Below are 16137 nucleotides of genomic sequence, written 5' to 3' on the forward strand. Positions count from 1 at the left end.
GACCCCCAAGGCAGGAACAAGTCTGGTGGTGCATTTGAAAAAGGGCAAATGTGGCTGAGAGGAGATGAGGGAGGTGAGTAAGAGCAAAAGGAGATTCTGGAACTAGACAGCAGGGCAGGTTGCGCAACTTTGTGAATACAAAATCACACATTTTGACAAAGTGAGGCTTAGGGTGGGCCCCTCATATCTCAATTTTAAAAAAACTGCGTGGGGAAAGAAAACAATAACAAAGGAGGAGACAGGCGAACCAACGGGGGCAGATCTTGCAAGACCTTCTAGGAGAGAAGGGGTGTCCAACCTTTTGGCGTCTCTGGGCCACTGTGGAAGAATTGCCTCGGGCCACACGTTAAATACACACACACTAATGAAAACTGATGAGCCAAAAAAAAAAGGTTCGTGCATAATTTTTGTGATGTCCACCATCGCAGAGAAGCAAAAAAGTCCTCACGTAATAACCCTAATTATGCAGTGGCCCTCTCGCTAATCTTTTCAAATCATCCAGCAGGTCCCGAGTGTGTGATCACTAATATAGAAAATGTACATACCTAAGTAATAAAACTGGGTAATGTTTTAAGTAAATGTACGATTTTGTGTTGGGCTGCAGTCAGAGCCATCCTGGGCTGCCTGCGGCCACGGGCACCCCTGTTCTAGGCTTTGCTTTTACTCCACGGGCCTTGAGAGCCAGTGGGGGGCGGGGAGGGGGTGGTGCTCTGAGCCGGGTGGGGCCAGACCTGCCTTTAAGTGTTAGCTGGAGCCCTGGGGCTGTGAATGGGGAACAGAATGAGCCAAGCCTGGGTGACAGCAGCAGCCCTGGTCATTTCCCAACCGTGCCCTCGGGCAGGCCACTGTGGAGTAGGTCTGAAAAGGATACTGGTGAGGAAAAGAGGCAGAGCTAATGTAGTAGTGGAAAACATTGTTCTGATGGCCCAGAGGGGAGGGTGGAGTCGAAGGTGCCATCAAACAGTTTTTAATCATGCAAATGAGTTTCCTGAAATGAAAACAAGGGGTGCCTTCCTCCCTCACAGGAAGCAGGGACCCACATCAACAGCCCTTCCGTCCAGTGGCCAAAAGCCCAACCTGTCCATACCCAGGCCACAGACGGGCCCAGACTCCTCCCCAGGTGTGGTCCGCTCGCTCAGACTCAGCACCCACAGGATGCTAAGATCCAGATGGGGACAGAGATGGCCCTGGGTCACACAGAAGCCTGGGAGCAAACTGGGAGTTGGCCTGGGCAGGGGAGAATGCAATCCCTCTCTGGATGGGCATCCAAACTACACGCAGGAGAGGCCACAGGGCCCTCAGGAAGGCCACTGGCCAGTCCTGATTTTCATGTGCTCTGTGAGACCACGCCACACCCCTGCGGAAAACACTCCATGGGCTCCTCACCCCACTACTACTGAGGCCCATGCCACCTGCCCCCAGCACCCACGCCAACCTCATCTCCCCCACTCTCCCCTCCACCCACCCTAGTCTCTCGCTTCTCCTCAAACACTCCAAGCACAGCCCTGCCTCAGGGCCCTGACACATGCTATTCCATCTACCTGGACAAGCTTCTGCCAACTCTTTCCACAGATGGCTCCCTCTCTGCCCCAGCACTCAGCTCAGAGGCCACCTCCTCAGAGAGGCCTCCACTGACCACTCCTCAACACCTGCCTTCATCCCTGTCACTGACATTTTACTTCCTTCCTGATGCCTCTATTCCCCGGCTGTGTGGGCCTCTCTGGGCCTTAGTTTCCCCACCTGCAAAACAGGTACAATGATGACATCAGTCTACCTCAGAGGACTGTTGCAGAGGCTCCAAGAGGTCACCCACACAAGGCACTCGGCACAGCACCTGGCACAAAGTAGGGCCTCAGCAGACACCGGTAATATTACACCTCCTGTCACTTTCTCAAGTGGCCCCTTTGTAACATTCAAAGATTCCATGATGGTAGGGACTTTGACCATCCTGTCCTGGCTACATGCTGGCACTGGCCCAGTCTGGCACATGGTACACACTCCAGGTCCATTTACTGAGTGAATAAGTGAATTCATGAATGAAAGTACCAACTGCCCACACCCTGCTCTGACCCTGACCTCGCTCCCCCTGAGAGCAGCTCCTTCCAGAAGCCACCACCCTCCCCCCACCCCCCGGAACAAGACCCCAGATCCCGATGGCCAATGCCACCTGCCTCCACCAGCCTGCATGGCCCTAGTCCTGCCAGCCTGAAATAGCCTCGCTTCCCCTGGCCTGAGATCAAGGGATCGTCTGTCAGTTCCACCCTGGGGAAGGAACCAGGCGGGTAAACACAGATTGGGTGTCTGACCACAAGACAAAAGAGGGGTGGCCTGATCCCCTTCTGATCCTCCAAGAGCTGGGAAATAACCTCAAAAATCACCCAGGGCTGAAAGGCTAGAGGGTGTCCCCTCTTCCCCAGGGCTTCATCTCAGAGAACAGGAGCGGCAACAGCAGGTCCTGGGTGAGACTGACCTTGGCCGAATGCTTGGCTATGCCAGGCACGTGAATGACCACACTCCTTGCAGTGACCCTAGGAGGACCACGGTCATCTCCATTGTGCGGGTGGAGAAACTAGGGCTCAGAGAAGCAAAAGGACCTGCCCAAGGTCACGCAGGGGCAGAGATTCGAGCCCAGGTCATTTGTCTCTAAGGTCCGTGCACTTAACCATGAACCCAAGACACACTACTGGGTGAAAAGAACAAATAGTGTCATGCTAATTATGTAAACACATCAATATATCTGGTTGTCCCAGCTGTGGAGGGGAGGGGCTACTGGTATCTAGTGCATAGGGGCCAAGGATGCTGGTAAACACCCTGCCCAGCACAGGACAGCCCCCACAAGAGAGTGATCCTACCCCAGGGCGTCACTAGGGCTGAAGGTTGAAAGGTGGAAGGATTTAGCCCGGACCAGCTGCTAGGGCAAAAACACCAATCCCCAGAGAAGGACGTGGGCCACCGGAGCCCTCCCCTAGAGGGAGGGAGGGAGCCCTGCACAGCTGCAGGGCCACTACCCTTGACCAGAGTTCACTTCCCTCCGGGGACCAAAACTTCTTCAAGGGGTCGCTCCAGGGGAGTCTCACCTAAAAAAACAGGGAGACTCAAACCCCCTTGCTTGCTCTCAAGTTCTATCTCCTCCTAAACGCTGAGGCCACATTCAACTCTGACCTCACCCTGTGCCTGGGGAACAAGGCCAGGGGGACACAGCACACCAATCTGAGGGGAGCCCATCCTGATCACCCACCTCCCGCCAGGGTTCCAGCCAGAATGCCTGTGTCTGTTGGGGGGAAAAAAAGGAGAGAAACCACAAGAACCTGAGAGGTCAAGCTCTGCCACTGGGCAGGGCCTGCCTGCTTCGCAGACTCGACTCTTGTGAAAGCCTTGGAGGGGGGGCGTTGTGCAGAAAAGAGGAAGTGGGTTTCTTGATCATAGGGAGTGGCCCCAAGCCCAGCAGGTCTTCCGCTCACTGGCTTGATAAAGGGGACACTCTCTAAGACAGGGGTGCCCTGGAGCCTCCAAGAGCCAGGGACCACCCCACCCATCTCTTCTTACCGTGACAGATAAGTAAATGGCTATGAGGGCAAACACCAGAACAACAGGGAATGGGTGTCCAGGATGCTCCTCTGAAGAAACACATTCAAATGCACGGGTTCCAGTCTCCCCAGCGGGTCACCCTTCCCATAAGGACAGGGACCCCATTCACCCAGGGGATGGCTGCATTTTCCTGGTCATGAACACTGCCTGGTATATACAAGCAGGCGCTCCATAAATTCCAGCACACTGAGAAAAGCAACTTTACTTTCTTTATGGTTTTATCTTTTCACAGCTTCGTTTGCAATGCACAAAAGATGGGGCTAGCACCTGATGACCCAGGATTTTATAATCAAGAGATTTCCGCTGACTTCCTGATGATGTTCAGCCCCACACAAAGTGGCCTGGTCCAGGCTCTCGAGGGTCCCAAAACTCAGATAATTTGGACCTTACGGCTTAATTCTTGCCCGCCTGGGCAGTCCGGAGTTACCTGGGTCATAAATGAGTCGTGATCAGGCTAGCGGTAAAGAATGCAGGCTACAAGGCCAGGTTCCCTGGGTTCAAGTGCCAGCTCTGCCAGGCTGTGTGATCTTGGGAAACTGACCTGGCCTCTCTGTGCCTTCACTTCCTTTTTAAAATGGGAAGAATAACACCTGGAAATTCGGAGTGGATACCCAGAGAATACTTTACACGGGGCCTGCAAACATTTAGCGCTATGTAAGCGTTGGCAAATTATTATTACTATCACTATTACATAATTCTAATAGTCTTGCTGCAAATACAACTCTTTCTACTGGAATTCTGTAAAAAAATACATGCACAAACATATGCATCATGTTGTATGAAAAGGGTGTAACAAACAAGATTTCTTGGTACATTTTTTTTTGTTTTCTTGCTTGCCTTTCTGCACAAGACACACATCTGTCCAGCCTTTCCCCCAAATTCCTGTAATGTTATACATACAACATCCACGTGTGTATTACAGTTGTTTATTTTCCCAGAGTTACACACCCACACCCACATACACACACGTGTGCACGTGCACTTCTTAGTATCCTACTTTTTGCAACACGACCTCACGAGAACCCCCCAAATCACAGGCACGTTATCTGTTTCAGGGATGGCAGAATGAAAACACGTGCTCTTCCACCCCATCCCCCAGCACTGCTCCCAAGTGTCAGACTAGGAGCACAGAACACTTAAAAAAAAAAAAACAGTGACGGCACAAAACCACAGTTTCTTGTTTTGGCAAGCAGAGCTCCAATGAGGAGAAAAGCTTTGGTCTCCCACCCCCGAAAAGCAGAACCACTGAAAGCATTCTGGGGGCCTTCTGCTCACACCCTGGATCCTCAGGGACCCCAACCCAGCCCAGCCAGCAGGGCAGACCCTCTGGGTGCCTGGGAGCAACACGTTTCTATCAGCCCCGGGGAGCCCTTTAGGGAGCTGCTGATCAACCCTACACCGAGGAGTCTCTCTGCCCATCTCCCCAGGCTCCCTCTCTCTTCCCATCACTCTCAGGACCTATTGGACCTGCCCTTGAGGTCTCCCTCCTTGCAGGCAAGGACCCCAAACCAACCCGTCCAAGAAGTAGGTGGGCCCAAGGCTCACTCAGCCTCCTCTTTAAGGGGCAAGACTTTGAGCCCCAAATCAAACACCTCATCCACCACCTCCCCACATCGCTGCAAATCCCCCCAAAAAGCCACCATAGCATTCTAAACACCTACTATGTGACTGGAGCGATTCAAGAGCTTTAACGTCAGGTTCATTCAAACTTTCTAACACCCCTATGATACAGATGCTATATGCCCATTGTGCAGATGGGGAAACCGAGGCACGACACAGGCTGGTGACCTGCCCAGTCCATGTGAGGTAAAGCAGGATTTGAACACCAGCAGCCAGGCTCCAGAGCCCCACACTCAAGCCCCACACCAAGCACAGACCCGGAACACAGAGGAGGAACACGGAAGCCTGGCATTTCCATTCCCCTACCATTCCGGCCAGTCTGCGGAAGAGAGAAAAGGAATCACAGGGGGAAGTAACTGAGGAAGCACAGGCAGGGGGTCAGGGTCACAGTGACCCAGGCTTGATTTCCAGTCTTGCCACCTTAATAAATCACATGGCGGCTAAGTGGCTAGGGACGCGAGTTCAGGGGGTGGCAGCCTGGGATCAAACACCGGCAAAAAGCTGCCTCCATAACCCAGCAAAGCTCATGTAAACTACACTGGCCTCAGTTTCCTCATCTGTCGGTGGGGATCACAACAGCACCCCCTTCCTAGGGATGGGGAAGACCAAATGGATTGATACGTGCCAAGTGCTCAGAGCAGCCAATGATGAATCAAGGTCAGCTCCCATGCTGTCACGACTCTCATTGTCATTATCGTTATCAACACGCCCAAGAGCACCCAGGGAGCACTGGGCACAGCGGGGGCTTCTAACTGTGCAGACCCCACACTCAGAGTCACACGTCAGGGCAATTTCTTTCACAACCCCTGCGGCGTCCCTGGAGAGAGATCCAGCACCTTTACAAGGGGCCTGTCCTTACCTTTCCCTGTCTCAAATAAACACACACAAAACACAGCCCCAAAGCTGTCAGCCCCCTTGGGGATGGGGAAGCGGGTGCAATCTATCTCCCAAAGGAAGTGGGAAGAGAGAGAGATCCTGGAGAAAACACGGAGTGCCAGGCCCGGAACCCAACAAAACCACCGGTTCCTGCGGTCACTTTACACGGTCAAAACGAATGCACTCCAAGCCCCTGTCCTCGCTTCCATGCTGACTCAGACCCCGCTTTCCCAGGCAGCCCTCCCAGACACCCTGCTCCCTGGATGCTGGAATCCTATAACCCTAATCCCTGCCTCACTTGTTTAATCATTATAGTAATGATAATAACTAATACTCCTATACCTTACTGCCTGCCAGGCCCTGTTCCAAGTGCTTTATACACATTTCTGTAACTCACAGTCTCAAAAACCCTCTAAGATATGATCAATTATCATTCCCCATTTTACAGATGAGGAAAGTGAGACTGAGAAAGGGTAAACCACTTGTCTAAGGTCACGCAATCCCTGGACTTGACCCCAAGCCCTCTAGCTACACAGCGCAGCCTTGTACTTGGATTTCTGTAAACCCCCATTCTGCCCACCTCCATGAGACTGTCCTCTCCTTGCGGGCAGGAACCTGGACCTGGCTTTTCTGCAGCTCCCACCATGCTCGGGCTACACAAAGGCTTCCCTTCTACTGGCAACGGAACTGGCAAACCAAGGACACGGGGAGGCCAGGAAAGCCCTTCGAGGTCTGTCTTCCCCACATGGAATTAAAAGCAGGGAAGGGATTACTGAGCATTCTTCCATCCTCCTGAGCCAGGAGGCTGAGGGGAAAAAAAATCCCTTAGCAAGTACAAAAGCTGGAAGGAGAGAGTGGGAAGAGAGATGAGAATCACAACCTGCGGGCTGCCAGCCTCACTGCTGCGTGGAAAGCCTTCCTAATTAGCAGTTCCCGAAGCCCTGAGCCCTGGGCTTTCCCAATGAAAAGGCCTTGGGTCGTGAGGGGGCCATTTCTGAAGGAGCAGAAGGAGACGGGCCTCTCACGGCTCACAAACAAGGTATGGCTGCTTGGGTTACACAATCAGCACCCTGAGCACCCTTTCTGGCACCGGGTGCTCAGGGACACCCAAAAGGGCAAGACAGAAAGGAAGCCTGGGTGACCTCCCCTCTTTTTCAGGTGAGGAAACTGAGGCCAGGACAGGTGGCACGACTGGTCCAAGACGCCAAAGCTGGACCAGCTCATCTCAGAACGGACAGTGATGAGCTCAGCAAATTAAAAGTGCCAAGGAGATCGTCAGTAGTCAAGAAACCATGTTTCCCCTGTTTCTTTAATAAGAAGAATGGTTGATTCCAATCAATTTCCATTCTTCCAGCTTCCTCCGACTCTACACATGGACAATGTGAAACCACAGTTAACCCACACGTAATCTCTGTCTGCTCTGAAACACACCACACCATCTCGGGCATGGGCTTTCTTTCCCATTAATAGGAAAAACTGCTTTCCTCTCTGCCTTCCAGACTGAAGAGCAGGGAGCCTCTCGGAAGGAGAAGTGAGGAGTTCCCTAGAATTTGACATTGCTCAGCCATGCCAGGACTGCCTGCATCTTTAATTCAGAAACTGCCAGCTTCAAACTGAGCAGATTCTTTTATTTAACTGTGAGAGAGGGAGAGATGGGCGGAGGGGGGGTGCGAACCCTGCCTTATTCTCACAGGCCTTTCTAGAAGGGTCCTTTAGCCAAATGGTTTTCAATGCCTCTGTACAACCCCCGCCCCCCCCCCGCCCTCCTACATACACACACACAACCTCTTTTCAGAGAGAGAAGGGCTCTCTCCTCCCTGAGTTGGAACTCGGACCTCACACAGCCTCAGCTACACCCCCAAGCTACTGGGGACCCTGCAGGATGCCAGAGTCTCCCTCTTGCCCCCGGAGACTGGAAGCTCCAGAGCCTCGCACTGAGGTCTCTAAAGGAAACACCACCGCCCCCGCCAGCCCTTCCTGAAGCAGGATTAAAAGACTTCCTAGAGCAGAGAAGGGAGTAAATGAGGTCCCAGCAGGAGGCACGGAGATTAAAGCCCTGGAGTCTCCTAACTCTCTGAGAGGCTGGGCCCAGTCCCACCCCCTCCACCCCTCAGCCACTTTTCTCACTTCCTAGGAGAGTAGGGAAGCAGCCCCTTCCTCCCTCTCACAGAAGAAGAAGAAGGAAGAAATGCAGCATAGGACCGGGGTTCACAGTACCGGCTGGGCCTGCCCTGATTCGAAACCCACTATCCCCAATTAACCAGCTGCGTGATTTCGGGGCAAGTAACTCAACCTCTCCCATCTGAAAAAAAAGGAAAGGGGATCGGCCCTCCTTCTTGAGCCACTTGTGAAGGTTAAACCTTCTAATGACACATACAGGTACCTGCCACATAGCGCTCAGTTGTTATTTTACAGGCTGTCGCTGTGGTTTTGCAACTGGGAGATAAGGGTGGGGGAGGCAGAGTGGGACTGCCAGGTCGTGAATTCTAACCCCACTCTCCCCAAGCTCCAGCAAAAGCGTGTGCATGGGGACCCGCAGTCCTACTCCGGGGTTTTGTCGGTCTCCGTCCGTCCTCTGGGCTATTCTACTCAGCACAGAGGAACCCTGGCTCTAGCGTTCCCAGGGTGCGTCCTGGATGAGAAGCCCGTGGTGCACCCGAAGGCGAAGAAAGCCCCGGGGGTGGGGGGGACGAAGGAGCGAAAGCTCCCGGCGCCTGGTTCCCAGAGCCCCTGCCTCACGGATGTAACTAATTTTAAAACTATTTGAAAGGCGGGGAGAGGAAAAGAAAAAGACAAAAGGGCAGCGAGCCGGGGGGAACAGGAGTGCCGGAGACCCCGGGGCGGTCTGGACTGCCTGCCAGCCTAGGAGGAGACAGGCCGGCTCTATAAAAGCCCGGGTCTCCTCACTTATCTATGAGCCCCGAGGGGCGCCCCGGAGGCGACTCTCGCGACCCCCGGAATCTGCGGCCACAGGTTGTGGGGACCGCCCCGCGCGGAGGCCCCAGCGCTGCGCTCTCCCCGGGCTCCCCGGGAGCCACTTACCGACTGCAAGAAGCGCAAGGTGCCCACGTAGTCCCTCTCGGTGCCCAAGATCTCGTTGAGGACGCAGAGGCGAAGGCGCAGCTGGCGCTCCGACTCCCGGGCTGCAGCGCAAGGACCGGAGCTGGGCGCAGTGGCGCCGGGGGCCCGGGGGTCCGGGTGGGCACCGTCCCCAGTCCCATCGCCGCAGGAATCGTTGCTGCCGGGTACCTCCATTCTAGCGCGGCCGCACGGCGCCCGGTACTTCCCCCGCGCGGAGGTCGCGCCGAACGGCGACTCAAGCGTCCAAGCGCCCCATCTCGGACGGGGCGCGCCGGCTTAGCCGCTGGCCCGGCGCTCGGCGCGGCGGGCGGGAGGGCTGGCAGGCGGGACAAGGGGCGGGCGGCCCCGGCCGGGGGCGGGGGCAGCGCGCGGAGGCTGGACCAGGGGCGGGAGGAGGCGGCCTTCGGGGCTCCCAGACGGCGGGCCCCAGCCGCCCGCCCTCCCAGGGAGCGTCTGCCAAGTGCCACGCCGCGCTGAGCCGCAGAGACGCGCCGCGGCGCTCGCGGGCAGCGTCGGAAACTCCGCGCGACCGGAGTGGGGCCGGCAGCGGCTCTGCGGCGGGAGGAACTCTCCGGAAGGGGCCCGGCGGAGCTCGGAGGGGAGCGCACCAACTCTACCCCAACGCGTGGCGCCCCCACCCCCGCCGCGGGCTACGCCACTCCCTCCGGACACACGCGACACCCTGCGTTTACGGGCACAAACACGCAGGTCCGGCCGCCGTGGCCGCTGCCGGGCTGAGTAAACACCCAGTTGGAAAAGCTGGCAGCGGAGCCGCTCCGTAGCAAGCCGGCCGGAGGAAGAAAGACGGGCGGCCCGTGCACGGGCTGTGTTGCCTCTGGGACACCTAGCCCTTTGGGTGCCCTCGAGCGCAGCACACGACCTTGAGAAGGAAGATGTGAGGTTCTCGCTGTTACTCCTTTTCCCCTTTCCTTCTCTTATTTTTCTCTCCATCCTTTCTTCCTTTTTCTCTTTGTGGATTTCTTTGCCTCCGTGAGCTGAGCCTATCCCGTCCACCTTTCCCAGAAGAAATCATCTGTTCTTAGTTTCTAAGTGGTAGTTGCTCTGCCTGAGCCCCTCTCCCATCCACCCACCTCCACGGATAAGGTCTTGGGAATCTGGCTTCTAGTCTAGGCTGCTCTGTGTGACAGTGACTTTGCCTGCCTCACAGGAAGGTGTGATGCTCAAATGCAAACCACATCTGCCCCACTTGCTAGCTGGGTGACCTTTGGCTGGTTTCCTTGTCTCAAGAGCCTCAGTGTTCTCTTCAATCTAATGGGAATAAAAATGGCATCTAGCTCACAGGGTCCTTCACAAGGTTACGAGTTAATCCATAGGGAATACTTGAAACAGTGCCTATCGCTTAGAAAGGTGTCTATAAGTGTTTATTCTTAATTATTATTGCTTGTATAAACAGCCCTCTTGGCCAGGCCCCATTCTCCAACCTGTCCACCCAATCCCTATTCACTGGCCAGAGATGGTATTATCTCCGAAGTGGATTAGCTGTTTCGTATAATACCCCCCTGTAGACTGTAATCATGGAGAAGATGACGTTTGATCTGGGCCTTGGGTGGGTGAAGTTCCCTTGGGCAGGGAGTAAAGGGTGTGAGGTAGGTGAGTCTGCCAGGTTTGGGTAGTGGAGTCCGTTATGTCCAAAATGTGGCTGACTGCCAGGGTTCTCAGAAAATTGTAGAGGTCGCTGGAGTAGCTCTGCTATGTGACGTTACATGTCTCTTTGAGCTCCGGTTGCCTCACCTTTTCATTAGTCCTGTCTACCACAGGGCAGTGCATAATGGATGCATCCTGGTTTTGGAGTGAAACGGGCTTGCATTTCATATCTCCACTCCGAATCTAACTGGCTGGGTGACCTTGGCCAAGACACTTCACCTCTCTCTCAGCCTCAGTTGCCTCATCTGTAAAATGGGAGCCTTTGTAAGAGGAAAAACTGTATGCAAAGCAGAGTTTCTCGGCCTTGAGACTGTTGGTATTTGGGGGTCATTCTTAGTTGTGGAGAAGCATCCTGTGCTTTGAAGGACATTTAGCAGCACACTCTCCCCACTAGACACCAGTAGCCTTCCCTCCCCAGTTGTGACAACCAAAAATGTCTCCAGACACTGCAAATGTCCCCCGAGGGGCAGAATGACCCCTAGTTGAGAACCACTGACACAAAGTATCTGACACATAGTAGGTGCTCAACACATGTTAGTCCTCCTTAGCCGTGACGATGGAAGATGTGCCTCACCTTCAGAGAAACTTGTTTCTCACACACACACACACACACCCATATTTCACCCAAGAACTGGCCCACGCTGCCAAAAAGACCATCTAAACATTTCACATTTGTGAGTGGGTCCCACCCTTGGCCCACTCCCAATACCTCTCTATTCTGTCACTACCTCAGATACCTCTGGAATATTTCTCCCCACTCTCCCATCACCAGGGAAAGATAATCCAACTTTTAATAAATTACTTAAGCTGCCTGTGCCTCCTTTTCCAAAGCTGTGAGCTGAGGCTAATAACTACTGACATCATAAGGTTGTTGCAGAGGTACCTGAGTTAATTCAGGGAAAGTGCTTAGAGCAGGTACTAACCACTCAATAAGTGAAGGCTTTTATTTATTCAACTCGTGATTTGAGTGCTGAATTCATTTGGCTGCAAGGAGGAGGAAAATGGGCTACCGAGGGGTTAAAACATAAAGACATTGTTTATTTAAGAAAGATCCAAAGGAGATTGGTTCCACTGGCAGTTTCAGGACTTGGTGACAACGTGAAGGACCAAGGTATCCTTCCACCCTGCCATCCTGATCATGGTGGCTTTTCTCCCGAGGTGGTGGAGCCTCAGGTTTGCAAGATGGCTGCCACAGTGATGACATCACCTGCTTACACAATGAGTAAAGCAGGAAAGAAAAGAAAAAGGTGAGGGGCGTTCTCCTCTTATCAGAGAGAGAAAAATTTCCCCAAAGGCCCCAGCAGGCAGAATTTCCCTTATACCTCACAGGGCAGCCTGGGTCACATGACCTCCCTTAAATAGTCCCTGACCAAGAACCGGGTTGTCACTGTTAACTTAGAACAGTCCCGCTGCATCTCCTGGGACCTGGCTGCCTGGACCACCTGGGGCTCTATTGTCGAGAGGAATATCCGCCAAAAGCACCTACTGTGTGCTGGGCATTGAGAGAGCTCTTGGGACTGCGGAAGGGAACCAGATCAACAATGTCAGGCCCTCATGGAGCTGAGGTTATTCTGGGATGGGGAGGGCAGACGACGAATTAAAGACAAGTTCCTTCTGTCCTTCACTCAAGGAGTGTTTACCGAGGGCACTGACCCACCCGGCTGGGATCCGAGCAGTGAACACCACAGATAAGGTCCCTGCCCTCCTGGTGCTCCCAGTGCAAAGCAGGCGGAGAGGGACAATAACCAAGTCAACAGTCAATCCGTAAACAGAACAAATAAGCAAGATTCTTTCAGCTTCTCCGGTCGGTTGGTGGCACCTTCCAGCCTCTGCCTCAAGTAACTGCCTACTCTAGGTCTCAAGCCTCAAACAGGGGGCTCAGCACTAGTGTTATCAATGGGGACTCCAGGGCCTGGCTGATCTCCCAGCTACTCCTGGCACCGAGAAACTCCCTGAACAAACATGACTAAGCATCACAAGCTGGGGGAGGTTTTCCTTTCCTGCCCCCATTTCAGCCTCTGTCTCTCCTCCCTTCTTCCCCCTCACCTCCACCCATGCTCCCAGGATCTCCAGCAGGGAGCCCTTAGATCTTTGTATGTGTCCAGGGCAGGGCCTAAAATAGACCATAACTGGGAAACCATCCCCCCAAAAAACAGTTTTTTAAAATGAAAAAAAAAAAACCTTTCAGTTCAGTGGGGAAAAGAGGTGATCGTAAAGATAGGGAAATTCTCTTCTGCAGGGACGATTTTTAGAGTTTCTGTTGCCATGTACTTCGCAAATACTGGGAAATACCACTTTGTTTCTATTGCATAAGTTTCTCATTCACAGGGAAGACGTTAATGCTGCTTGGAAACATTACAGTTCCTTATTCCATGACGGGACGTTCTCAGGTTCTGCAGGCTCAGGGTTTGAAGGCCCCCTTCCCAAGCCCTGCTTAAAAGAAAAAAAGGGGGGGGGAATAAAACAAGGAAAAACAAAGGGTGATTTTGGTCCACCCCAAGTTGAATGAGCCCAGTGAGAAATGAGTAACCAGACTGCCCAGGATTACCAGTCATTTCCGAAATGCGAATGAAGTCTTCCCTAAGTCAGGCCAGCTACCCAGGGAGTCTTTTCTCCATTCTGAGAACCAAGAGCTGCTTTCTGAAAAGAAGAGTCATCTCCACCCTTGACAGTGGACAGAACAGCAACAACTGAACCCAGTGCTAGACACGCAAGCCAGGACTCGTTTCTTCAGACCAAACTATAATGTGCGTCCTAATTGTCTTAGTTTAACCAACCCTCGAATCCTCAAGTCAAAACTTCTCCAGAGGAAGCCTTGCTGTTGGGAGCAGATCTCTCCAGAGGACTCTGGTTCAAGGTCTGATTCAAGCAAAATAGATACCAGATTAAACCAGGGCTCCAGAGCATTGCCAAATCATATTCCTGCCAGAAACCATTAGAAATATAGCCTGGAGGAAATGCTTAGGACCCTCGGTTTGAATCCCAGCTGCTACTGACACACGTGCCTTCTTTTTCAGCCTTTGGACATTATTGGAGTTGTAGAGACCAGCTTCCTGGGTTCATATCCCAGCCCCACCACTTCCTTAGTGTGTGACTTTGTGCAAGCAAGTTAATCTCTCTGGACTTTGATGTATCTCTCTGTACAATGGGGACAATAAGACTTCTGACCTCACGGGGTTGTTGTGTGGGTTAAAATAGTTCATAGATCCAAGGTGCTTAGAATGTTGCCTGACCTTCAACTGAGTGTTAACATTGTAACTGGGTGAGATCATGATGTTTGGAGGTGTGGCAGCCGTCTTGACACCATGAAGAAGAACATTGCTAAGCAGTTGAAAATACCAAATGAGAGATGGAGAGAACCTGAATCTTTGATGTCACTGAGCTCCTGAATTCACCAACTGTGGAACTGCTCTGCCTCTGGACTTCTTGTAGAAGATAATAAAATTGTATAACTGTGTATAAGAAGGTAAAATTTATTGTTTAAGGCACTTGGCTCAAGTTTCCTTTACTTGCACCCAAAAGCATTCTAACTAATATTTCATTTTTCCCCTAGATTTCCCCCACAGATTCACCCTCCCGCACACACTTAAATGAATTCCTTTATTAATGACATGACCAAATATGCTGGCTCGTATTGGACAATCCAGGTTTATACCAGTTGTCCTAGAATAATTAATAACATCCCGGTTTGGATGACTATAGTCACCCTATCCTTTGAAAAAAGCATTGCCCTCTTCCTCCTTCTCCCTTAAAATGCAAAGGGGTGCTGCTGTCCACCATACTGAGGTGAAGACCTAAGGTTTGTAACGTGAAGCCTGGATTGAGGGTAAAGTTAAGAAAATGGTTCAGAAAGAGATTAGTGCATAAAAAGCCAATTCTACAATTTATTCAAGACCCAGAGATTGATCTGGGTGGTGTATCTTGAAATTCTGCAGCCAGAATGCCAGATGGTTTCAACAGACATACTGGACACACATTTATACATCTTTTTTCTTTTTTTCAGTTTCTTTCCTGGACTGAAAGCTCAAAAACACGGCTGCCCGGTCCAAATCCAGCCACTTGGCAATCGCACTGGTAACTCTTACCGAAAGCTGGTGGTTTCCTCTTTAGCCAGCAGAAACACAATTAGCCATGCCCTCTTCAAATGCCCTTTGTGCCCCAGCCTGCCTTTAAAATTTCCTGGTCAAATTCCACTCCTGGAGCCTTAGTTGAATGCGGGAAAATTCTAATAAAAACTGTTACCATTTCTTGAGTGCTCACTACGCACCAGGCTCTGTTAAAACGTGATATCAAATTCTCACAACTGCCCTTCCTGGTAGGTGTTATTATTATTGCCTCTTTCTTACCGATGAGAAAAACTGAAGCTCAGAAAGGAACCCGATCCAGATCACTGTATTAGTTAGAGTAAAGAGAGCCACTGTGAGGAGACCCAAGCAGTGGCAAATTCTTTTAAATGGGGCTGGTTTCTCTCTCATTATAGTCCAGGGATAAACAACCCAAGGCAGGGATGAAGCCCTCAAGGTGTTGGGGACCAGGCTCCTTCCAGCTTGTGACTCCACCACCCTTAACATGTGTTCGCCAGGTTCTCCAAGATGACTGACCGCTCTAGGGTCATATTTCAACCAGCGGGAAGAGAAAGGGGGAAGGGGAGGGGTTGCCTAGCCCTTTTACGAATGGGAGTTCCACATGTCACTTCCACTTTCACCCGATTAGCCAGAGCTTTGCCATCTAGGTATGTCTGACCCTAAACCCATGCCAAGCCACCTCGAAGGTGTTGCCAGTGGACTGTGAGAATCCTATTTGCCTCATCGAAGAACAGTGTCAGGTGCACCTAAATATTACTTAAATGGAGGAATGAGTACCTCCAGGTTGGGAGGAAACCTCACCATGCGTGCCTGGCCCTGTGCTAGGCACGGAGAACAGTGAACAGAACAGGTAAGAGTCCTTGACTTCCTGAAACTGACATTCTAGTGCCAGGAGAGATGGCCCATGAGACCCCCATACGTCAAACACCATATCAGCCACATGGTGGCAATGGCCGTGGGGAAAACCAAAGCAAGGAAGATGACGGAGTCATGGGCCAGGCATCCCCAGGGCGTGAGAGAAGACCTTGCTCAGGAGGTGACATTTCAGCAGAGACCTAAAAGAGGTGAGGGAGCAGGCCCTGCCTGTATTCTGGGCAGAAGGACCAGCAGGTGCTGGGGCTTGGAGGCGGGAAGAGCCAGGAGTGGAAAAAGCCAGGGGCAAAGGGCAGTAGTAGGAAAGGCAGTTAGAGGAACGAGAGAAGCCAGATGTGGGAGCTACATA

At 52.4% G+C, this 16137-nt stretch overlaps 1 protein-coding gene across 2 annotated transcripts in view; it reads right to left on the minus strand.

Moving 5' to 3' along the window:
* Positions 1–9499, minus strand: part of PREX1 (phosphatidylinositol-3,4,5-trisphosphate dependent Rac exchange factor 1) — a 169133-nt gene extending 159634 nt beyond the window's left edge. Inside the window, exon 1 of one of the 2 annotated variants that reach the window (XM_037059851.1) lies at positions 9127–9499. In XM_037059851.1, coding sequence (XP_036915746.1) covers positions 9127–9339 — 213 coding nt within the window. In that variant the 5' untranslated portion in view covers positions 9340–9499. The remainder of the gene's footprint in view (positions 1–9126) is intronic. The other variant, XM_037059849.1, reaches the window with a different exon arrangement.
* Between the last annotated feature and the right edge of the window lie 6638 nt (positions 9500–16137).

The sequence above is a fragment of the Sturnira hondurensis genome, unplaced genomic scaffold (assembly GCF_014824575.4).
Source record: "Sturnira hondurensis isolate 20B ecotype Veracruz unplaced genomic scaffold, ASM1482457v3 Scaffold0011378, whole genome shotgun sequence".
NCBI classification, from domain to species: Eukaryota; Metazoa; Chordata; class Mammalia; order Chiroptera; family Phyllostomidae; genus Sturnira; species Sturnira hondurensis.